General features: G+C 47.2%; 1 protein-coding gene across 3 annotated transcripts; it reads left to right on the forward strand.

The window, feature by feature from the left end:
• The first annotated feature begins 1,603 nt into the window (after positions 1–1,603).
• On the forward strand, positions 1,604–23,562 carry LOC140419065 (uncharacterized). 3 transcript variants are annotated; one of them, XR_011945509.1, is made up of 3 exons: positions 1,605–1,787; positions 10,848–12,550; positions 22,291–23,562. XR_011945509.1 is itself a non-coding variant. In XM_072502797.1 (2 exons), exon 2 carries the CDS (start codon positions 11,472–11,474, stop codon positions 12,456–12,458), a length of 987 nt encoding a protein of 328 aa, XP_072358898.1. In that variant the 5' UTR covers positions 1,604–1,728; positions 10,848–11,471; the 3' UTR covers positions 12,459–14,534. The 3 variants fall into 3 exon arrangements, 2 of the variants coding, with proteins under 2 accessions (XP_072358898.1, XP_072358897.1); XM_072502797.1 differs by lacking the exon at positions 22,291–23,562 and having other exon boundaries at positions 1,604–1,728; positions 10,848–14,534; XM_072502796.1 differs by lacking the exon at positions 22,291–23,562 and having other exon boundaries at positions 10,848–14,534.
• Positions 23,563–25,003: the final 1,441 nt, after the last annotated feature.

A 25,003-nucleotide genomic window follows, 5' to 3' on the forward strand; every position in this document is an offset into this window, starting at 1 on the left:
TATGGGGATTTACATATTTGTTAGATTATTGTTTATTGTTGGTGGGTGTAAATTTGGGAGAAAATGTGAAAAAGGAGGAGAATAAAAACAAATATGTAAAAAAAAAAACAGTGCCAGTTACTGTGAAAAACCCCTAGTTGCCACATTCTGGTGCCTGTTTGGGTACACAGAGGGAGAATTCAGAAAGTCCATATTACCTAACCGCACGTTTCGGGACTTGTGGGAGGAAACCGGAGCACCCGGAGGAAAACCCACGCAGACACGGGGAGAACGTGCAGACTCCACACAGACAGTGACCCAAGCTGGGAATCGAAACTGGGACCCTGGAGCTGTGAAGCAACAGTGCTATACACTGTGCTACCGTGCCGCCCATCCCACCCAGCGACAATGCACTGTTTTATCCAGACCCAAGAGTAGATTCAAGATGTCACGTTCGGCACAAGGATACTAGATATTACAGACTGTAAGATCCACAAACTCTGCCAAGATGGCTGCAACTTAACATGTTATTATGGACATTAAACTGTGGGCAACATTCGATTCTGTGACCAATATTTAGTTAAACACGGACCTAAATAAGGAAACTTTGCAGCCACATGTGAAGTTTAAATGTCTCGTTGTGTCAGGATGAACCAGCATTTGAGGAATATGAAATCTCTGGACTGTTGGTCTCCAAGTGTCCTATTGAACACAGGAGAATGAGCTCGAATTGGGGCAGAGATAAGCGTGAGTGAGCATCGTAAACTGCTATTGTATCGGGGTGTTCTGGGTCTGAGTTTTAACCCTGCAGTTAATTGTCAGGGATGCAGTATAATAAACCCTGAACAAAGCAAATGTGTGTGTGAGAAGCATCTGAAGCACCAGGAACCTGCTGAAACAGCAGAGCTGAATGTTTTCCAGTGCAGCCACAGTACTGAACATATTCCAGCTTCCAAGCCCACCTGAGAACCAACCTCCTGTCGATTCATCTACAGAAAGCTTCAGAGACTCGTGAGAATTATTCGTTTCTAAAAATGCTTCACTCCAACTAAAGGATTAGTTCAACAAGAAGACAACAGACCTGCAGCGATATAAAGATTGCAGTCTACATTCCATTTTCATAATTACAGCTTCAACTTGATCTGTACCTAATTTCTGTTATGTGTCAGTGAGTGTGAAAGAGACGAGGAGCTGAGATGTTCAAACATCCAGGGAAATAGTGTGATAATAAATAAACTTTATTCCTTTAAAAATCACCAGTCAGCCTGCTGCTGAAATGTATTTTAAATAAAGAAATATCACACTGAGGGTAAGAAAATATCACATAAACATCCTGATAATGAACTGGAAAGGACCACTAAATGTAATCAAACGCTGTGTAACCCCCTTCAGGTAGCTAGACAGAGGCTGCAGCCTCTCACACTGAATGTCTACGTGATCTACAGGCACCTCCAGGCCACAAACATCAGCTTCAGCCTGGGAGTGGGTGAAACATTTAAAAAACCGGTTGCCTTTAACAGATCACCGGGCACTAGGACCCGGCTGGGAACAGAAACTTTCAGGCCCCGCCCACTCGCTGTTGCATCACCAATACACCAGCGCATGCGCTCTGCTTCCCCAAGATGGCGGCTGTGAACCAGGGCCTGGTCCCGGGAGAGAGCTGACCGGCGGTGATGTGACCTGAGGATCACCGCACCTCAGGCAAGGGGCCAGGTTGGGAAGGCGGTGCCTTCAGGAATAACTGGGAAGGTGATGTTTGGTCAGTTGCTGCAGTCTGTGTGGTGAAGGTGCTGTCACAGTGGTGTGAGGTGAGGAAGTACAGGATTATCACCCAGCAATGATCAATTAAGGGGAATGTAAATCCAGCTCAGGCTGCTTTCAGATTGGAAAGGGAGCTAAGGTGTGTCCTCAGAGCTGGTGAATGTTGGGGCTTTGGCACGTTCTCTATAAATTCATTCCCTCCCTCCCTCTACCACCTCTATCTTTAAAGTCGTAGAATTTTACAGCACGGAAAGAGGCCTTTCGGCCCATTCACAATAATCTTTATTATTGTCACAAGAAGGCTTACATTAACACTGCAATGAAGTTACTATCAAAATCCCTGAGTTGCCACATTCCGACACCAGTTCGGATGCACTGAGGAATAATTCAGAATGTCCAATTCACCTAAGAAGCTCGTCTTTCGGTACTTGTGGGAGGAAACCCACGCAGACACGGGCAGAATGTGCAGACTCCGCACAGACAATGACCCAAGCCAGGAATCAAACCCAGGTCCCTGGCGCTGTGAAGCAGCAGTGCTAACCACTATACTATTGTGCCGCCCATAAGATTATTAGATTAGTAGGTCTGCATGAATTGTGTCCCAGGATGCTGTGGTAGGCAAGGGAGGAGATTTCAGTGGCTCTGACTCAAACTTTTAATTTCTGGCCACGAGGGGAGTTGCCAGGTGACTTGAGAACAGCTAATGTGGTCCTATTATTTAAGAAAGGTTGTAGAGATAAGCCAGGGAACTGCAGTCCAGTGAGTCTTACATCAGTGGTAGGGAAACTATTGGAGAAAGTTCTGATGGACTCTATTTCCACTTGGAGAGGTTTGATCAGGAATAGTCAGCATGACTTTGTCAGAGGGAGGTCATGCCTAACAAATATGATTGAATTTTTTGAGCATGTGACCAGGTGTGTAGATGGGGTTGTGCAGTTGATGTAGTTTACATGGATTTCAATAAAGCTTTTGACAAGATCCCACATGGAAGACTTGCGGATAACTCAAAGATTGGTCAGATGGTTAACAGTGAGGTTGAGTGTCTTGGGTTACAGAAAGATATAGACGGAATGGTCAAATGGGCAGAAAAAGTGAACTGACACACTTTGGAAGGGGTAATGTGACCAGGAAGTATTCAATGAACAGCATGACACTGGGAAGTTCTGAGCAACAAAGGGACCTTGGCGTGTTTGTCCAGAGATCTCTGAACATGGAAGGGCAGGTTAATAGGGTGGTGAAAAAGACACATGGGACATTACTGTTTGCATTTCTGGTTGCCACATTATAAGAACTAGAAGCAGGAGTAGGTCATCTGGCCCCTCGAACCTGCTTCCCCATTCAATGAGATCATGGCTGATCTTTTGTGGACTAAGCTCCACTTTCCGGCCCGAACACCATAACCCTTAATCCCTTTATTCTTCAAAAAACTATCTGTCTTTATCTTAAACACATTTAATGAAGGAACCTCTACTGCTTCACTGGGCAAGGAATTCCATAGATTCACAACCCTTTGGGTGAAGAAGTTCCTCCTAAACTCAGTCCTAAATCTACTTCCCCTTATTTTGAGGCTATGCCCCCTAGTTCTGCTTTCACCCGCCAGTGGAAACAACCTGCCCGCATCTATCCTATCTATTCCCTTCACAATCTTTTATGTTTCTTTCAGATCCCCCCTCATCCTTCTAAATTCCAACGAGTACAGTCCCAGTCTACTCAACCTCTCCTCGTAATCCAACCCCTTCAGCTCTGGGATTAACCTAGTGAATCTCCTCTGCACACCCTCCACTGCCAGTACGTCCTTTCTCAAGTAAGGAGACCAAAACTTAACACAATACTCCAAGTGTGGCCTCACTAACACCTTATACAATTGCAGCATAACCTCCCTAGTCTTAAACTCCATCCCTCTAGCAATGAAGGACAAAATTCCATTTGCCTTCTTAATCACCTGTTGCACCTGTAAACCAACTTTTTGCGACTCATGCACTAGCACACCCAGGTCTCGCTGCACAGCAGCATGTTTTAATATTTTATCATTTAAATAATAATCCCTTTTGCTGTTGTTCCTACCAAAATGGATAACCTCACATTTGTCAACATTGTATTCCATCTGCCAGACCCCAACCCATTCACTTAGCCTATCCAAATCCCTATACAGATTTCCAGTATCCTCTGCACTTTTTGCTTTACCACGTATCTTAGTGTCGTCTGCAAACTTGGACACATTGCCCTTGGTCCCCAACTCCAAATCATCTATGTAAATTGTGAACAGTTGTGGGCCCAACACTGATCCCTGAAGGACACCACTAGCTACTATTTGCCACCCGAGAAACACCCATTAATCCCCACTCTTTGCTTTCTATTAATTAACCAATCCTCTATCCATGCTACTACTTTCCCTATAATGCCATGCATCTTTATCTTATGCAGCAAACTTTTGTGTGGCACCTTGTCAAAGGCTTTCTGGAAATCCAGATGTACCACATCCATTGGCTCCCCGTTATCTACCGCACTGGTAATGTACTCAAAAAAACTCCGCTAAATTAGTTAGGCACGACCTGCCCTTTATGAACCCATGCTGCGTCTGCCCAATGGGACAATTATAAGAAGGATATGATTGGAGAGGGTGCAGAGGAGATTCACCAGGATGTTGCCCGGGATGGAACATTTATGAAGAGAGGTTGGATAGAACAAACAAAGAACAAAGAAAGTTACAGCACAGGAACAGGCCCTTCGGCCTTCTCAAACCTGCACTGATCATGCTGCCCGTCTAATCTAAAACCTTCTACTCTTCTGGGGTCCCCCATCCTATTCATCTATTTGTCAAGGCGTCCCTTAAATGCCACTGTTATACCTGCTTCCACCACCACCTCTGGCAGTGAATTCCAGGCACGCACTACCCTCTGTGTAAAAGAATTTCCCTCCTACATCTCTAAACTTTGCCCCTCTCACCTTAAACCTGTGTGCCCCAGTAATTGACTCTTCCACCCTGGAAAAATGTTTCTGACCATCCTCTCTGTCCATGCCCCTCATAATTTTGTCGACATCTGTCAGGTCACCCCTCAACCTCCGTCGTTCCAGTGAGATCAAACTAAGTTTCTCCAACCTCTCCTCATAGCTAATGCCCTCCATACCAGGCAACATCCTGGTAAATCTTTTCTGTTTCCTCTCCAAAGTCTCCACATCTTTCTGGTAGTGTGGCGACCAGAATTGAACACTATATTCCAAGTGTGGCCTAACTAAGGTTCTGTAAAGCTGCAACATGACTTTTCAATTTTTAAACTCAATGCCCCGGCCGATGAAGGCAAGCATGCCGTATGCCTTCTTGACTACCTTCTCCACTTGCGATGCCATCCTCTTAATGGTTCTGCCATTTGCTGTATCTTTCCCTACTGTATTAGACCTTCCAGAATGCGTTACCTCACATTTGGCTGGATTAAACTCCATCTGCCATCTCTCTGCCCAAGTCTCCGACCGATTTCTATCTTGCAGCATCCTCTGACGGTCCACATCACTATCCGCAATTCCACTAACCTTTGTGTTGCCTGCAAACTTAGCAATCAAACCAGTTACATTTTCCTCCAAATCACTCATATATCCCACAAACAGCACAGGTCACAGCAGTGATCCCCACGAAACACCACTAGTCACAGCCTTCCACTGCTACCCTCAGTCTTCTATGACCGAGCCAATCCTGTATCTATCTTACCAGTTCAGCTCTGATCCTGTGTGACTTCACCTTCTGTACCAGTCTGCCAAGGGGCTTACTACCTTCATCAATCATCTTCGTCACTCCCTCAAAAAACTCTATCAAGTTAATGAGACACTACCTCCTCTTCACAAAACCGTGCTGCCTATCACTAATACGTCCACTTGCTTCGAAATGGCAGCAAATCCTGTCTCGAAGAATCCTCTCCAATAATTTCCCTACCACTAATGTAAAGTTCACCGGCTTGTAATTTTCTGGATTATCCTGCATTTTTCTTTTAATTTTCTGGGTTATCCCTAGGCTTGGATTGTTTTCATTGGAGCCGAGAAGGGGGCCGTTGCATGTGTGTGTGTGGGCGGGTTGTGGTTGGGGGGTTGTGGTGGGGGTGGGGGGGGGGGGGGGGTGGGTTGGGGTTGGGGGGGGGGCTGCTGATTGAGGTGTACAAGATTATTAGGGGCTTGGACAGGGTGGATAGGGAGCAGCTGTTCCCCTCAGTTAAGATCAGTCACGAGGGACACAAGTTCAAGATGAGGGGAGAAGGTTTAGGGGGGTTTTGAGGAAAAGCCTTGTTACCCAGAGGGTGGTTTGGAACCCACTGCCTGGGAGGGTGGTAGAAGCGGGTTGCCTCACATCCTTTAAACACTTGGCACGTCATAACATTCAAGGCTATGGGCCAAGTCCCGGCAAATGGGAATAGATAGGTAGGTCAGGTCCTTTTCACGTGTCGGTGGCCATTCAGACTCAATGGGCCGAAGGGCCTCTTCACTGTTGCTGATGATACAAAGTTCGGTGGCATCGCAGACAGACTAGATAATGGCATAAAATTCATAGATTTCATAGATTTCATAGAATTTACAGTACAGAAGGAGGCCATTCGGCCCATCAAGTCTGCACCGGCTCCTGGAAAGCGCACCCTACCCAAGCCCAGACCACCCTATCCCCATAACCCAGCAACCCCACTGAACCAACACTAAGGGCAATTTTGGACACTAAGGGCAATTTAGCATGGCCAATCCACCTAACCTGCACATCTTTGGACTGTGGGAGGAAACCGGAGCACCCGGAGGAAACCCACGCACACACGGGGAGAACGTGCAGACTCCGCACAGACAGTGACCCAGCCGGGAATCGAACCTGGGACCCTGGAGCTGTGAAGCAATTGCGCTAACCGCTATGCTACCGTGCTGTAAGAAGATATTGACAGACTCGGTGAATAGGCAAATTTGTGGCAAATTGAATTCAAAGTAAACAAGTGTGAGGTTATACATTTTGGACCAAAAAAGAATAGAAAAGAGTACTTTCTAAATGGAAAGAGGTTCGGTCCAGTGGATGTCCAAGCTGCAAACCATTCCTCCAGATCCTTGCCCTTCATGGATTTAATGAAGGCCAAGGCAATAGTTGGATTATTGAAAGACTTGACCGAGTTGTTGGATACCATTTTTCGGGAGCAGGATAAAGCCTGACGTAATTCACTCCCCACAGCCTTGAGCTGCCTTTGAACTTCATCGAAGTCTCGAAGCTTCGGTGTTGCTGCCGAAAAGTCCTGAATCCTCACTCCCTCCTGGGGCCAGGTGCCACCTCACCGTACCCGTCTCCAGGACCTTCTTTCAAGTTGTGGAAGCGAATGATTACAGGCCTGGGATGAAAACTATCCCTCAGCCTCAGAGATGCACCCTTTCTAATTTGAAATGCGCAGGCTTCACATCCAGCTTGAGAAAACGTGGCAGTCGGTCCTTAAAGAACCTCACGGGAGCCTTACCCTCCACACTGAATGGACAGAAAATAACAATTTATGGGCGGCATGGTAGCATAGTGGTTAGCACAGTTGCTTCACAGCTCCAGGGTCCCAGGTTCGATTCCCGGCTTGGGTCACTATCTGTGCGGAGTCTGCACATTCTCTCCTGTCTGCGTGGGTTTACTCCGGGCTCTCCAGTTTCCTCCCACAGTTCAAAGATGTGCAGGTTAGGTGGATTAGCCACGATAAATTGTCCTTCGTGTCCAAATAAAAGGTTAGGTGGGGTAACTGGGTTCCGGGGATGGGGTGGAGGTATGGGCTTGGCTGGGGTGCTGTTTCCAAGGCACAGACCCGATGGGCCGAGTGGCCTCTTTCTGCACTGTAAATTCTATGATGACCATCTGACAGACCAATGACTCGGATGTTCTTTCTGTGACCCTCAGTTCTCCAAATCCTCCAGGACCTCCGCCAGCCACTCGGCTGGTTTTCAAAGGATTGAATTCTTAGGCGGGATTCTCCACCCCCACGCCGAAGTGGCCGCGCCGTTGTGAACACCGTCGAGGTTCACGACGGCGCGGAATGGCCCCGGTCCCGACCGATTCAGGCCCTGACAATGGGCCAGTATCGGGGCCGCGTCATCTACCCGCGTCAGGCCTTGTCGCCCGCATAAAAACGGCGCCGCATAACGGACGTCATCCGCGCATGCGCGGGTTGGTCAGCGCCAACCCGTGCATGCGTGGTTGCCGTCCTCTCTAAGTCCGCCCCTCAAGAAGATGGCGGACGGATCTTGCGGGGCCGCAGAAGGAAGGAGGTCCTCCTTCAGAGAGGACGGCCCGAAGATCGGTGGGCACCGATTGCGGGCCACCCCACATCTGAGGTACGCCCCGGTACAGGATCCCCCCTCGCCCCCCCGCAGGCCGACCCCCCCAGCGTTCACACACCACCCACGACTGCAGCGACCAGGTGTGGACGGCGCCGGGGGGAACCCGCCGTTTTGGCCTGGCCGCCCGGCCCATCCGGGCCTCAGAATAGCGGGGGTGCCGGAGAATCGCCATTTTGGGTGTCTCCGGCGATTCTCCGGCCTGCGGCCCGCGAAACTCGACCGGGCCATTCCCGCTGCTTGGGAGGAATTTTGGCGGCCCAGGCGATTCTCCCAAACGGCGTGGGAGTGGAGAATCGCGCCCCTTGTCTCCGTCGAGGAGGCATCTTGCTGAACGTTCAGGATTCTCTCCTCCGGATCATCGAGCCTCTCATGGCGTTTTGTAGCTGGTCCTCATGAGGACACAGATATTGAGTCAGCACACTCCGTCTCTGGTCAATAACACGGATAATGTCAGCAGTCATCATTTTCACCGCCTCCCAGAGAGCGGGGTCGAGAGACCTCCTGAGGGTCAGGCCGCCATGTTGAAAAGGCGGCTCCTTTTCCGCTGAATCCACCTGCGCTGTTTTATCGGCGCATTTCTTGACTCTTTTTGGCATAATCCTACCAAACTGAACCCTGGCGTCTTCCAGGGACTTGATCACAATATTAATTCAAGGATTAGGTAGGTGGGTGCCGGGCAATCAGGTAAGTGACAGATTATAGGTGAGTGGTGCCAGAACCTGCGGAAAAACAGCTACTCCCGCACCCATATCACAAACCCGACATCCCCCCCCCACAGACAGACTTCTGATTGATGAGGGTTATGTGGAACTGGCAGGTAAATGGAGAGAACGCTGAGATGAGGAGGGATTTCTTTACTCGAGGATGTGGTGAAGCTTTGGAATTCTGTACCCCAGAGGATTTACAGTGCAGAAGGAGGCCATTTGGCCCATTGACTCTGCACCGCCCTTGGAAAGAGCACCCTACTTAAGCCCACACCTCCACCTATCCCCGTAACCCAATAACCCCATCTAACCTTTTTCACACTAAGGGCAATTTAGCATGGCCAATCCACCTAACCTGCACATCTTTGGACCATGGGAGCAAACCGGAGCACCCGGAGGAAACCCACGCAGACACAGAGAGAACGTGCAGACTCTGCACAGACAGTGACCCAAGCCGGGAATCAAACCTGCAACCCTGGAGCTGTGAAGCTACAGTGCTAACCACTGTGATATGGGGGATAGTGTGGGAAAACAGTGCTGAACTTGGTCAGCCAATGATCCCATTGAATGGTTCAGGCTCGATGGTCCGAATGGCCGATTGCAGCTCATATTTGTTGTGATCTCCTGGATAGAAAGCTGTGAGCTGAGCTTGGATCTGTGTAGGAATCTGTAATTGATGGGATCTTAACCTGTCGAACTACGCCAAGTTTGGGGGAAGTTTAGTTGATGAATCAAAGTTCTGGCGCAATACGACAAGTTGTAAGATTTGTAATATTTTTGGACTATGCCAAGTTGTTCGATTCCTTGTATTATTCAACTGTGTAAAGTTGAAGGAATTTATATTATCTCTGCTATTCGGTTACCAGTAGCACTTTGCGAATACTGGGACTCAGCAGAAACTTCAGTCAAACTTCTCAGGTGCCAAAAAGAATTGTTTTATTTGTAGTCGCTTGTTTACAATTTGAAAGTCATTTAAAAGGCAATTCGAAGCTTTCAGAGAATTACAGGCATTATCTCTTTTGCTTAGGCAGACAGCTCGAAAGTAACTTTTAAACGGTCAAAGTCTGGCAATGAAACATGAAAAGAGAGAGAGAGCTAATCTTCAGCTAAACTCAAACTCAAAAGTAGACTAACAGACTGACAGAACCCCCCAAAAGACATCTCACATTAACAGACAGAAAGACTATTAAGGACAAAACTGACTAAACTAACAGAAAGACAACACAACACAAAGACACTACAGAAAGACACACTGACAGAATCAAAGACAGAAATTAAGGACAGACAACACCCAAAAGACAACACCCAAAAATGGCGGGGGGAAACTTTTCAGTTATACACTTTCATATCTGTCTTAAGTCATCTAATCACACCCCAATATAATCCTAATTGGTTTGGGTTAGACTCAAACACATTTGATTTGATGGCAAGCCGTCCATCTTCAATGTGCAACATCAGCTTTTTAATTGTTTCATGTCTACATGTTATGGAATGTGATATTCTGCTAATCTTTACCAGTAATAGACTGGTTGTAAACTGGCTTGGCTAATGTAACAATTGAGACTTCATATCGAGAAAGATTGAGTGAAATATATATGATTCAATGCTCTTACAAACTGCATTGGACTCCTGCCACCTCGTTGCCATGGAACTCAGTCCTTGTCCTTGACAATTAGCACAAGCAGTGTCAAATTGTCTTGCAACTGTGCTGTTATAATCTATTATGGAATTTTATGCATTTGCCAGAACAACGGACTTCAGTAAAAGTGAATTATGCTGTATAAATGGGTATTTAAAACTGGGGCCTAATATTTATGCTTAAACAGCTATCTTTTACCTATACTAGTTGTATTCGAAATACCTGGCTTCTACAATCTGTCAATCAGCCTGAATTAGCACAATCAGGAGAATTAGGAGGGTCATTGGATACAGCAGAGTGAGGATGGAGGGAGAGTGTATAGGAGGGAGATTTACAGCTTTCGGGGAATAAGAGAGGAAAAAATGTTCCATAGAAATGAGAATTGTTGTTCTACGTTTCTGTCCTGTACTGTCAGTGATGAATTTTGTAAATTGTTTTTACAGGATATTCCATGAGGAGGAATTACAGACAGAAATCTCAAACATTACGTCTCGATCTGACAGTCACTCGATTCCCTGGAACCTGAATATCATCGGCCTTTGAATCTAGAAGGAGAAATGTTTGCCCGAACTGTCAGCTAAAGATTTCAAACATCAGTGTGACTGGAAAAGCACCGAGACCCACACAACACACATCCAAGTGAGAGAGTTCCAGTGAACTGACTGTGGAAACATCAGTGTGACTGGAAAAGCACCGAGACCCACACAACACACCCGAGAGAGAGAGTTCATAGACTCCCATAATTTTCAGTGCAGAAGGAGACTGTTTGACCCATCAAGTCTGCACCATCCCTTGGAAAGATCACCCTGCCTAAGCCCACACCTCCATCCTATCACCGTAACCGAATAACCCCATCCAACCTTTTTCAACACTAAGGGCAATTTAGCATGGCCAATCCACCTAACCCGCACATCTTTGGACTGTGGGAGTGAACTGTCTGAGGAAACCAGTTACACAGCCTGAATAAACATAACATTCACAGCAGGGAGAGGCCATACACGTGTTGTGTCTGTGGAAGAGGCTTCAATTGATCATCCAACCTGGAGAGACACGAGGTAACCCAAATCATGGGGAATCCGTGGAAATGTGGGGACTGTGGGAAGGGATTCCAAGCCCCATCTCAGCTGGAGATTCATCGACGCAGTCACACTGGGGAGAGGCCATTCTCCTGCTCTCAGTGTGGGAAGGGATTCATTGATTCATCCACCCTGCGGAAACATCAGCGAGTTCACACTGGGGAGAGGCCGTTCACCTGCTCTCAGTGTGGGAAGGGATTCAGTCAATTATCTAACCTTCAGGCACACCAGCGAGTTCACACTGGGGAGAGGCCATTCACCTGCTCTCAGTGTGGGCAAAGATTCACTCACTTATCCCACCTGCGCACTCACCAGCGAGTTCACACTGGAGAGAGGCCATTCATCTGCTCTCAGTGTGGGAAAGGATTTACTGAGTTATCCGCCCTGCGGAGACACCAGCGAATTCACACTGGGGAGAGGCCATTCACCTGCTCCCAGTGTGGGAAGGGATTCATTGATTCATCCACCCTGCGGATCCATCAGCGAATTCACACTGGGGAGAGGCCATTCACTTGTCCTCAGTGTGGGAAGGGATTCCGTGATTCATCCACCCTGCAGAAACATCAGCAATTTCACACTGGGGAGAGGCCATTCACCTGCTCTCAGTGTGGGAAGGGATTCACTCAGTCATCCGGCTTGCAGTCACACCAGCGAATTCACACTGGGGAGAGGCCATTCACCTGCTCTCAGTGTGGGAAGGGATTCTCTCAGTTATCCACCCTGCAGAAACACCAGAGAGTTCACACTGGGGAGAGACCGTTCACCTGCTCTCAGTGTGGGAAGGGATTTACTCAGTTATCCAACCTGCATTCACACCAGCGAGTTCACACTGGAGAGAAGCCATTCACCTGCCCTCAGTGTGGGAAGGGACTCACTCGGTTATCTCACTTGCGGACACACCAGCGAGTTCACGCTGGGGAGAGGTCCTTCACTTCTCAATGTGCGATGGGATTGCATACTTCATCGCACCAGCTGTGACGCCAACAATCTCACAATTGAGTACAGTGGTTGGATTCTGCTGTTACTGTTTCTGCTCTACATCCAGGACTACGTTTTGTTCATTCTGACAGGTAGTCAATGGGGATGGTTGGAGGGTTTCTTTCTGCTGGACTGGCCGGTCTCACCACTTTGCCTCCAGTGGGCTGATGCCCTTTGAGCTTTGTAGGTAATACCTGGCTTCAAATTGCACAAGAATCACAGAGTGAAAGGATGTTGGGAAGTGTGAAGATATTTAGTTGCTATTTCTGTTTGGAACCCCCAAAGCATGCCACGTTGCCATGGAGATGGGCCCTGGTGGTTACATGATTCTTTTGTTTAATTTATCTGGGCGTTCCTCACAGAAGAAAACTATCAGGGTGTGAGAGGTATGTTGTCGGAGGTGGTCTGGGAAACTGATTGGTACAGGGAATACCTAATATTTAAGGAATTATTACATATTTATCAGGGGTCAGTTTGCTCAGTTGGTTGGACGACTCTTTGTGATGCAGAGCAAGGCCAACAGTGAGGATTCAACTCCCGTACAGGCTGAGTTTATTCATGAAGGCCCCGCCTTCTCAACCAGGCCCCTCGCCTGAGGTGTGCTGACCCTCAGGTTAAATCACCTCCAGTCAGCTCTCTCTCTGTCAAAGGGGAGAGCAGCTTATGGTCCTCTGGGATTTTTGTGACTTTTAATTTGCATATATACAACAAATATAGATTCTTTTAAGGAACAAAAATCCAACCGGAAACGTGATGCAACCATAGCGAACAAGAAAAGTTAAAGATCCCATGAGCTCCAATTAGAATTCAGCAAAGGAGGACCAAGAAACTGATGAGAGCAAACTGGTGAGAAACATAAAAACCGACTGGAAAAACTTCCACAGGAATGTGAAAAGGAAAAGATTAGCAAAGACCAATGTGGGTCCATTCCAGGCAGAGACAGGAAAGTTTAGAATGGGGAGTAAGGAAATGGCAGAGAAACTAAACAATGTGTGTCTGTCTTCACAGAGGAAGATACAGAAATTGTCCCCAACACACCAGAGAACCAAGGGACTGGCAGAGATTAGTATTGGTGAAAAAGTAGTACTGGAGAAATTAATGGGACTGAAAGTGAATAAATCCCCAAAAGCTGATGATCTGCATCCCAGAGTGTTGAACGAGGAGGCTGTAGAGATCTCTATTCCTCATTCTAAATTCTCCTGACTCTATCTGGAATGGACAAACCTTTGTCTGAGCCAAACATTTCCTTATTACGTAGCCACAGAAACTTTTCCAGTCCATTTTTATGTATTTTGCGAGTTCACATTCTATTCTATTCTCCCTTTTTTTCCTCGGTGTCTTGGTTGAAGAACTGAAGTAAATCCTCGGGAATGAATCATCACTTTGGACAGGTTCTGAGACAATTAAGTTTTGACTTCCAGGACAGAGTTACTAAAATCGTGGAGTGTGATATTAGATTGTGCAAAAAGGCAAAGTTCTAGTTTATAGTTTACTGTGTAGGTTTCTGAGTTAAAGTAGCTTCTAGTTTGTTTGTTGCATTAAAAATCAGGAAACTTGAAGTCCCGTCATGTGATCCTTTAATTTGTGGACTGGGAATTTGATTTTTTCCAAGAAGTTGCTGACCTTTATGGGGGTCCTAATCCACAAGTTTTGTCTTCCTATTTGACCCTCGGGCACCTTTCTGTCTCTATTGCTCGTGTCAATGACAGCCAGGTGATGGAGCTGAGGGCTGAATTTAGATGAGAATAACGGGGCTTGTTCCCCAGTTGGGGAACTGCCATGGGCGTCGCTAATAGAGACAGGAAGCTGCTGGGGGACTGACTGGGAACTGTACCTCCAACCAATCAGGGGTGAGGGTGACCGGGGCTGATGGTGATGTGACCCCCAGGGTTCAGTGCCCCTGTGTCCAAAGTGGGGAGTCATGGGAGCAGGGTACAGAGGAGCCGAAGGGAAACCATTTGGGACCAGAACATTGTGAACATCCTGTTACTCAGGTTGTCTTTGATCCTCAAGTAATTTTCTGTTAGTGTTTTTAACCATGTTCTGTTTCGTCAATAAACTTTTAACAGGAAAATATTTGAATTTGTTGGACTTTTCCTGATTAAATTTGTTCACTTTCGGGAAAGTGGGTGAGAGGGTTTAACAGGCTCTTTAACAGAAAGTGAGTCCCTCTAAGGTAATTGGCAAAGGAGCCAGAGGGGTAGAGGAGATTTGAATTTTCTTTTGACACAGTGTTTGAAAATGGGTTCAGGGAATCAATTGTGACTGACTAATTTATCAAGGTTCTCTGAGGAAGTGACAAGGGATGTCAATAAAGTGGAACCTGTAGATGTGCTTTATCTAGATTTCCAAAAGGTATTTCCCAAGGTGCCACATCAAAGGTTATTACACAAAATAAGAGCTTGTGGTTTGGGGGCAACATATCAGCATGGATAGAGGATTGGTTAGCGAGCAGGAAGCAGCCAGTCGGTATAAATGGGTCATTTCTGGGTGGGTAAGATGTGACAAGTGGAATGTCACCAGGATCAGTGCTGGGCTCTCAACCATTTACAATCTGTATGAATGTGTTGGATGATGGGATTGAATGTCTGGCGGCTAAATTTTCTGAAGCCTCAACAACAGGTAGGAAAGTAATTTGTGAAGTGGATTTAAGGAGTCTGCAAAGGACTACAAATAGGTTAAGTGAGTGGGCCAAAACCTGACAGATGGAGCATAATTTGGGAAAATGTGAATTGTCCATTTTGTCAGGAAGTATTAAATAAAACAATATTATTTAAATAGAGAGAGATGCAGAACTCTGAGTTACAGAGGGATCGGGCGTGCCCGATCCCAAGTTAGTCTGCAGGTACAGCAAGTACAGGAAGGTCAATGGAATATTATTGTTTATTGCAAAGGAAATCTAATATAAATGTAGGGATGTTTTGCTGCAGTTGTATAGAGTCAGAGAGGTTTACAGCATGAAAACAGGCCCTTCGGCCCAACTTGTCCATGCCGCCCAGTTTTTACCACTGAGCTAGTCCCAATTGCCCACATTTGGCCCATATCCCTCTATACCCAGCTTTCCCATATAACTGTCTAAATGCTTTTTAAAAGACAACATTATACCCGTCTCTACTACTGCCACTGGCAACTCGTTCCAGATACACGCCACCCTCTGTGTGAAACAATTGCCCCTTTGAGCCCTTTTGTATCTCCCCTCTTACCGTAAACGTATAGACTTATATAAAATCACTTCTAAGCCTCCTGCACTCCAGGGAAAAAGTCCCAGCTTCTCCTTATAACTAAAACCATCAAGTCCCGGTAGCATCCGAATAAATATTTTCTGCACTATTTCTAGTTTAATAATATCCTCTCGAAAATAGGTTGACCAGAACTCCAAGTGTGGCCTTACTAATGTCTTATACAACTTCAGCAAGACGGCCCAACTCCTGTATTCAATGTTCCAGCAAAGATCAGTGGGAGACTAGAGGACTGGGAAATCTTTAGGGGGCAACAGAAAGCTACTAAAAAAGCTATAAAGAAGAGTAAGATAGATTATGAGAGTAAACTTGCTCAGAATATAAAAACAGACAGTAAAAGTTTCTACAAATAGATAAAACAAAAAAGAGTGGCTAAGGTAAATATTGGTCCTTTAGAGGATGAGAAGGGAGATTTAATAATGGGAGATGAGGAAATGGCTGAGGAACTGAACAGGTTTTTTGGGTCGGTCTTCACAGTGGAAGACACAAATAACATGCCGGTGACTGATGGAAATAAGGCTATGACAGGTGAGGACCTTGAGAGGATTGTTATCACCAAGGAGGTAATGATGGGCAAGCTAATGGGGCTAAAGGTAGACAAGTCTCCTGGACCTGATGGAATGCATCCCAGAGTGCTAAAAGAGATGGCTAGGGAAATTGCAAATGCACTAGTGATAATTTACCAAAATTCACTAGACTCTGGGGTGGTCCCGGCAGATTGGAAATGAGCAAATGTGACACCACTGTTTAAAAAAGGAGGTAGGCTGGAGATGGCGTCCTGTAAGGGAACGAGCCTAAAAGCGCTGGTGATGGCGCCGCTACCGTTCTCCCCGAAAAGGTACACCACAAACCCAGTGGTGGTGGCGACCTTGAAGATCTGGGGGCAGTGGAGACGACATAGGGGAGTGACGGGTGCCTCAGTGTGGTCCCCGATAAGGAATAACCATAGGTTCGTCCCGGGGAGGATAGGTGGGGGATTTCAATGTTGGCAGCGAGCAGGAATTAGGAAGCTGAAGGACCTGTTTGTGGACGGGACGTTTGCGAGTTTGTGAGCATTGGAAGAAAAATATAACTTGCCACCAGGGAATGCTTTCCGATACATGCAAGTGAGGGCGTTTATGAGGCAACAGATAAGGGAATTTCCACGGCTCCCGACGCAAGGGGTCCAGGATAGAGTGATTTCGGGGGCATGGGTTGGAGAATGTAAAGTGTCTGAAATATACAGTGAGATGAGAGACGAGTGGGAGGCGATGGTAGAGGAGCTGAAGGGAAAATGGGAAGAGGAGCTGGGGGAAGAGATTGAGGAGGGGCTGTGGGCAGATGCCCTAAGTAGGCTAAATTCCTCGTCCTCGTGTGCCAGGCTTAGCCTGATTCAATTTAAGGTTCTACACAGAGCGCATATGACGGGAGCAAGACTGAGCAGGTTTTTTGGGGTGGAGGACAGGTGTGGGAGGTGCTCGGGAAGCTCGGCGAACCACACTCACATGTTCTGGTCGTGTCCGGCACTGCATGAGTTCTGGGAAGGTGTGGCAAGAGTGAGCTCAAAGGTGGTGGGGGTCCGGGTCAAACCAAGCTGGGGGTTGGCTATATTTGGGGTTGCAGAAGAACCGGGAGTGCAGGAGGCAAGAGAGGCCGACATCTTGGCCTTTGCGTCCCTAGTAGCCCGGCGAAGGATTCTACTTATGTGGAAAGAAGCGAAGCCCCTGGGCGTGGAGGCCTGGATAAACGACATGGCAGGGTTCATAAGACTGGAACGAATAAAATATGCGTTGAGAGGATCGGCTCAGGGGTTCACCAGGCGGTGGCAACCGTTCCTTGACTATCTCGCGGCACGATAATGGAAAAACAGAAAAGACAGCAGCAGCAACGTGGGGGGGGGGGGGGGGGGTAGTATTATTCCGTGTTTTTGTTTTTTCTTAGTTAATTGTTGATATTTGCTTTTTTTTTTTTTTTTTTCCATCTGTTGTTAGTTTAATATATTATTTAAATAACGTTTAATGTATATTCCTTTATTAAGTTGTAAAAACGGAAAATCTTTGTTTGAAAAACTTCAATAAAATATATTTTTTTAAAAAGGAGGTAGGCAGAAAGCGGGTAATTATAGACCAGTGAGCTTAACTTCGGTAGTAGGGAAGATGCTGGAATCTATCATCAAGGAAGAAATAGCGAGGCACCCGGATGGAAATTGTCCCATTGGGCAGACGCAGCATGGGTTCAGAAAGGGCAGGTCGTGCTTAACTAATTTAGTGGAATTTTTTGAGGATATTAACAGTGCAGTAGATAACGGGGAGCCAATGGATGTGGTATATCTGGATTTCCAGAAAGCCTTTGACAAGGTGCCACACAAAAGGTTACTGCATAAGATAAAGATGCATTGCATTAAGGGGAAAGTAGTAGCATGGATAGAGGATTGGTTAATTAATAGAAACCAAAGAGTGGGGATTAATAGGTATTTCTCTGGTTGGCAATCAGTAGCTAGTGGTGTCCGTCAGGGATCAGTGTTGGGCCCACAACTGTTCACAATTTACATAGATGATTTGGAGTTGGGACCAAGGGCAGTGTGTCCAAGTTTGCAGACGACACTAAGAGAAGTGGTAAAGCAAAAAGTGCAGAGGATACTGGAAGTCTGCAGAGGGATTTGGATAGGCTAAGTGAATGGGCTAGGGTCTGGCAGATGGAATACAATGTTGACAAATGTGAGATTATCCATTTTGGTAGGAATAACAGCAAAAGGAATTATTATTTAAATGATAAAATATTAAAACATGCTGCTGTGCAGCGAGACCTGGGTGTGCTCGTGCATGAGTCGCAAAAAGTTGGTTTACAGGTGCAACAGGTGATTAAGAAGGCAAATGGAATGTTGTCCTTCATTGCTAGAGGGATGGAGTTTAAGACTAGGGAGGTTATGCTGCAATTGTATAAGGTGTTAGTGAGGCCACACCTGGAGTATTGTGTTCAGTTTTGGTCTCCTTACTTGAGAAAGGACGTACTGGCACTGGAGGGTGTGCAGAGGAAATTCACTAGGTTAATCCCAGAGCTGAAGGGGTTGGATTATGAGGAGAGGTTGAGTCGACTGGGACTGTACTCATTGGAATTTAGAAGGATGAGGGGGGATCTTATAGAAACATATAAGATTATGAAGGGAATAGATAGGATAGATGCGGGCAGGTTGTTTCCACTGGCGGGTGAAAGCAGAACTAAGGGGCATAGCCTCAAAATAAGTGGAAGTAGATTTAGGACTGAGTTTAGGAGGAACTTCTTCACCCAAAGGGTTGTGAATGGGCTAGGGTCTGTGAATCTATGGAATTCCTTGCCCAGTGAAGCAGTAGAGGTTCCATCATTAAATGTTTATAAGATAAAGATAGATAGTTTTTTGAAGAATAAAGGGATTATGGGTTATGGTGTTCGGGCCGGAAAGTGGAGCTGAGTCCACAAAAGATCAGCCATGATCTCATTGAATGGTGGAGCAGGCTCGAGGGGCCAGATGGCCTACTCCTGCTCCTAGTTCTTATGTTCTTATGTTCAATGAAACCAAATATGCCGAATGCCATCTTCACCACCCTGTCCACCCGTGACTCCACTTTCAAGGAGCTATGAACCTGTACTTGGAGATCACATTGTTGTATAACTCTCCCCAACTCCCGACCATTAACTGAGTAGGTCCTGCCCCGATTCGATCGACCAAAATGTATCACCTGACATTTATCTAAATTAAACTCCATCTGCCATTCATTGGCCCACTGGCACAAATGATCAAGATCCCGTTGCAATCCTAGATAACCTTCACTGTCCACTATGCTACAAATCTTGGTATCATCTGCAAACTTACTAACCATGCCTCCTACATTCTCATCCAAATCATTAATATAAACAACAAATAACAGTGGACCCAGCACCGATCACTGAGGCACACCGCTGGTCCCAGGCCTCCAGTTTGAAAAAAAACCCTCTACAACCACCCTGTGTCTTCTGTCGCCAAGCCAATTTTGTATCCAATTGGCAACCTCACCCTGGATTCCGTGAGATTTAACCTTGTGCAAAAAACTACCATGCTGTACCTTGTCAAAGGCCTTGCTAAAGTCCATGTCGACAACGTCAACTGCACTGCCCTGATCTACCATCAAAAAATTCAATCAAATTCGTGAGACATGGGGCAGGTTTCTCCGAGCCCCGGGCCGGAGAATCGCCGCAACTGCGCCATGCCACCCCGAGGAGCAGAGAATCGGTGCCATTTGCGCCGATGCATTTGGCGCGCTGCTGGTCGCGGGCCGCTGTCCACATCTGGGCCGCCGATTCTGCGGCCCGGATAGGCTGAGCGGCAACGACAGAGTCCCGCCGGCGCTGTCCACATCTGCTCACAGCCGGCAGGAACTCTGGTCGCTGGGTTGGGGGTTGGGGGGGGGGGGAGGCTCCGTTCACGGGGAGTGCCTCCGATGGGGTCTGGCCCGCAATCGGGGCCCACCGATCAGCGGGCTGGCCTCTCCCTCCCCGGGCCTACTTTGTTGCGCACCGGCCCCTGAACCCCTGCACCATGTTATGTAGTGGGCCGGCGCATTCAGTAAGGCCACTGCGCATGTGCGGGTTGGCGTGGTGCCACTGCGCATGCGCGGGTTGGCGCGGTGCCCAGTTGGCACCGGGAAGGGAGGCTGGAGCGGCATGAACCACTCCAGCGCCATGCTGGCCCCCTGTGGGGGCCAGAATCGGTAGTCTCTGCGGCCAGTTCACGCCATTGTGAAACACGACGGCTTTTCCGATGGCGTGAACACTCTGCCACCATCTGGGAGAATCCCGCCCATGATTTTCCACTCACAAAGCCATGCTGACTGTCCCTAATCAGTCCTTGCCTCTCTAAATGCCTGTAGATCCTGTCTCTCAGAATACCTTCTGACAACGTATCCACCACAGACGCAAGGCTCACAGGCCTGTAGTTCCCAGGCTTTTCCCTCTGGCCTTTCTTAAAAAAAGGCACAAGATTTGCTACCCTCCAATCTTCAAGCACCTCACCTGTGGCTGTCGATGATTCAAATATCTCTGCCAGGGGACCCACAATTTCCCCCCTCGCCTCCCACAATGTCCCAGAATACATTTTTTCAGGTCCCGGGGATTTATCTAACTGGATGTGCTTTAAGCTTTATCTAATCCCATTCCCCCTTCCCCACCCTCCCCCTCCACTTTGTGGGTAATCTGCAATCCCAAAACCAAATTTTAACAGTCCCAGCTCCCCATACCTTCCATTCTGTCTCTCCTAGCCTTGGCATCCAGGGATGGTTTTGCGAACCTGCCTGTGTATCTGCCCTGGCAGTGTTTGATGATAGAGTGTAACTGGAGCTTTACTCGGTATCTAACCCCGTGTTGTACCTGTCGTGGGAGTGTTTGATGGGGACAGTGCAGAGGAGGATATACGTTGTATCTAATCTTATGCGAGACCTATCGTGGGAGTGTTTGATGGGGACAGCATCGAGGGAGATTTACTCTGTATCTAACACCATTTTTTATTAGCCTTGGGAGTCTTTCATGGGGCAATGTGGAGGGAGCTGTGCTGTAACTGATTGGAGAATCGTTCAAGCTGGCACTTGGCACTCAGATTTTCCAGTACAGATACACTTCACTTTAAAAATACATTTCATTCAGAGATCAGAGAAACCATCACCAGTTCCTCCACTGCACCCCCCCCCCCCCCCCACCCCCCCACCCCACCCCCGCGGCAGGCCCAGAGGGACAGTGAGAGTCCTGAACATTGTTGTACAGTCTGCTTGATATTTCATATGAGCCTTTTTCAGTTCCATAGAATCCCTTCAGTGCAGAAGGAGGCCATTCGGCCCATCGAGTCTGCACCGGCCCTCCAATACGGCACCCCACTCAGGGCCACTCCTCCACCCTATCCCCGTAACCCCACCTAACCTTTGGACACTCAGGGGAAATCTTTTAGAATGGCCAATCCACCTAACCTGTGCATCGTTGGACTGTGGGAGGAAACCGGAGCACCCGGAGGGAACCCACTTGGACATGCGGAGGAAGTGCAAACTCTACACAGTCACCCAAGGGCGGAATCGAACCCCCCTCCCTCTGATCTCCAGTCAGCCTTTGTTCGAATGAAAAGAGCCCCAGTTTCTCTTATCTCTCCTGGTAACTAAAGCTTCTCTTCCCTGGGATCATCTCTGTGAATCTCTTCTGCACCCTCTCCATGGCCTTGACATCCTTCCTGGTGTAAGATCCCCAAAACCTGATCTAATATTCTAACTGCAGAATAACCAATGATTTGTACAGGTTTACATGACCTCTGTCCTTTTGTGCTCCACACCCAGAATTATAAAACCTTGGTTCACTTTTTCAACTTGTCCTCCCACATTTAAAAGTTTGTGTATCTGAACTCCTTTTAGGGTTTGGGAGATACTAACATAACATGGCTGAAATAATGTGTGTTATGGGAGAAAGAAGTTTAGTCTGAGTTAGAAACTCAAGCAGGCGCTTCACTGTTCCCGTAACAGCCTCCCCGAACAGGCGCCGGAATGTGGTGACTAGGGGCTTTTCACAGTAACTTCATTTGAAGCCTACTTGTGACAATAAGCGATTTTCATTTTTTTTCATTGCAGACAGGTCGCCGTGGAAACGCTGATAAGACATTCCTTCACTGCAGACAGATCGCCGTGGAAACGCTGATAAGACATTGCCTTTCCACAGAATCGACTCATTGGAAACTCAAATCGGATCGGGGAGAATTAAATTCTAATGTGTGATGTTTATAGCTACAGTAATGGAATTATCAGAAATAATCGAATTAACAGGCAGGGTAGTTTCGGGAAAATGAGGAAATTACTGAAGAAACTTAACTGCTGGGAATCAAGAATGTGTCCTTGTAAATCACAGATTAGAGAAATTCCTGCTGTCTTTTCCTCACTTGCTGCATGAACTGTGTTCCGTACTGGGCCCCAAACCTCAGGAAAGATACATTGCACTTGGTAACTGTCCAGTACACATTGACCATGATGAAGTGAGGCTGGTGAACTGAGTGAATCCCTTCCCACACACGGAGAACATTAATGGTCACTCCTCAGTGTGAACAGGTCGATGAATCTCCAGCTCTGATTAAATCTATTCCACAATCCCCAGATTTCCAAGGTTTTTTCCAGCGTGACTATATATCGTTCGAAAGGTCAGACCATCGGCTAAAACGTCATCCACATTCCGAACACATGAACTGTTTCTCCCACATTGAACAGGGTCTTTGAACAAAGAACAATACAGCACAGGAACAGGCCCTTCGGCCCTCCAAGCCTGAACCGGTCATGATACCAACCTTTCCCAAAACCCTTAGATCTGCTTTGTGCCGTATCCCTCTATACCCATCCTATCCATGTGTTTGTCCAGTTGCCTTTTGAACGCTGTTAATGTATCTACTTCCACAACCTCCCCTGGCAATGCGTTCCGGGCACTCACCACCCTCTGCAAAACAAAAAAGACCTGGCTCGCACATCTCTAAACTTTGCCCCACGGACCTTAAACCTATGCCCCCTGGTGACTAGCCCCTCCACACTGGGAAAGAGTGCCTGCCCATGCACTCTATCCATGCCCCTCACAATCTTGTCGACCTCTATCAGGTCGCCCCTCAACATCTGTCTTTCTAATAAAAACAGTCCGAGTCTCTTCAGCCTGTGCACATAGCTAACACCCTCCAGACTAGGCAATATCCTGATAAACCTCCTCTGCACCCTCTCCAAAGCCTCCACGTCCTTCTGGTACTGTGGCGACCAGAATTGTGGACAATATTCCAAGTGTCACCTGAACAAGGTTCGATACAACTGTAGTATGACTTGCCAGTTTTTATACTTGATGCCCCGTCCAATAAAGGCAAGCATTCCGTATGCTTTCTTGAGTACCTTGTCCATTTGTGCTGCGAACTTCCAACATCTGTGCACATGCACACACAGATCTCTCTGACTTTCTATATTCCCAGGAGTTTTGCCATTTACGGTATATTTCCCCTCATAATATAATATTCTCCTTAACCAGTAATGCTACTCCCCCACCCCTTTTACATTCCTCTCTATCTCTCCTGAAGCATCTATATCCTCCAACGTTATGGGGCTGGTTTAGCACACTGGGCTAAATCGCTGGCTTTGAAAGCAGACCAAGGCAGGCCAGCAGCACGGTTCAATTCCCGTATTAGCCTCCCCGAACAGGCGCCGGAATGTGGCGACTAGGGCCTTTTCACAGTAACTTCATTGAAGTCTACTTGTGACAATAAGCGATTATTAGGGGCTGGTTCAGCACACTGGGCTAAATCGCTGGCTTTTAAAGCAGACCAAGGCAAGCCAGCAGCACGGTTCAATTCTCGTACCAGCCTCCCTGAACAGGCGCTGGAATGTGGCGACTAGGGGCTTTTCACAGTAACTTCATTAGAAGCCTACTTGTGACAATAAGCGATTTTCATTTTTCATTTCAGTTACCAATCCTGCCCTTCCTTTAAACATGTTTCTGTGATAGCCACAACATCCATGTACTTAAGTGTTCTAAGTTCATCTGCCTTCCCGCTACACTTCTGGCATTGAAACAAATACTCTTCAAACCACTGTGTTTGAGCAGACAGGGTGATGTTGTTCTCTTATTTTTGTTCTCCAATTCCCCTTCAGTTATTACACCTTATACCCCAGCGCTCTGGTTCCCACCCCCCTGCCATACTAGTTTAAATCCTCCCGAGTGACTCTGGCAAATCTCGCAAATTGGTGACCCTCCAGTTTTGATGCAACACGTCCTTCTTGTACAGGTCACACCTACCTCAGAAGAGATCCCAGTGGCTGTTCACCCTCCCCCTTCAGGATGTCCTGTGTTCGTTCAGGGACATCCTGGACCGTGGCACCAGGGAGGCAACATACCATTCGGGAGTCTCTTTCCCATCCACAGAAGCGCCCATCTGTGCCCCTTACTATAAAGTCCTCTATGACTATTGATCTCCTGCATTTTGCCCTCCCCTGCTGAGTAACAGAGCCAGTTGTGGTGCCACTGTTCAGGCTGCTGTTGATGTTTTCCCCACTGGGCTATCTCCCCAAACAGTATCCACAACGGTATACCTGTTGGAGAGGGAGACAGCCATAGAGGATTCCTGCACTGCCTGCCTGCCCTTTCTCGCAGTCACCCATCCGTCTGATCCAGTGAACAGACTGTGGACATAACTTTAACCAGTCACACAGCCTGAAAAAATCAGCATACCATTCACAGCAGGGAGACACCGTGCACGTGTCCTATGTGGACGAGGCTTCAACTGATCATCCAACCTGGAGAGACACAAGGACACCAGCACCATGGAGA

Source organism: Scyliorhinus torazame, chromosome 5, assembly GCF_047496885.1.
Source record: "Scyliorhinus torazame isolate Kashiwa2021f chromosome 5, sScyTor2.1, whole genome shotgun sequence".
In the NCBI taxonomy this organism is placed as follows: domain Eukaryota; kingdom Metazoa; phylum Chordata; class Chondrichthyes; order Carcharhiniformes; family Scyliorhinidae; genus Scyliorhinus; species Scyliorhinus torazame.

Coding starts and splice junctions, on each gene's coding strand:
- LOC140419065 (XM_072502797.1), top strand. CDS start 11,472: ATGGGGAATCCGTGGAAATGTGGGGACTGTGGGAAGGGATTCCAAGCC.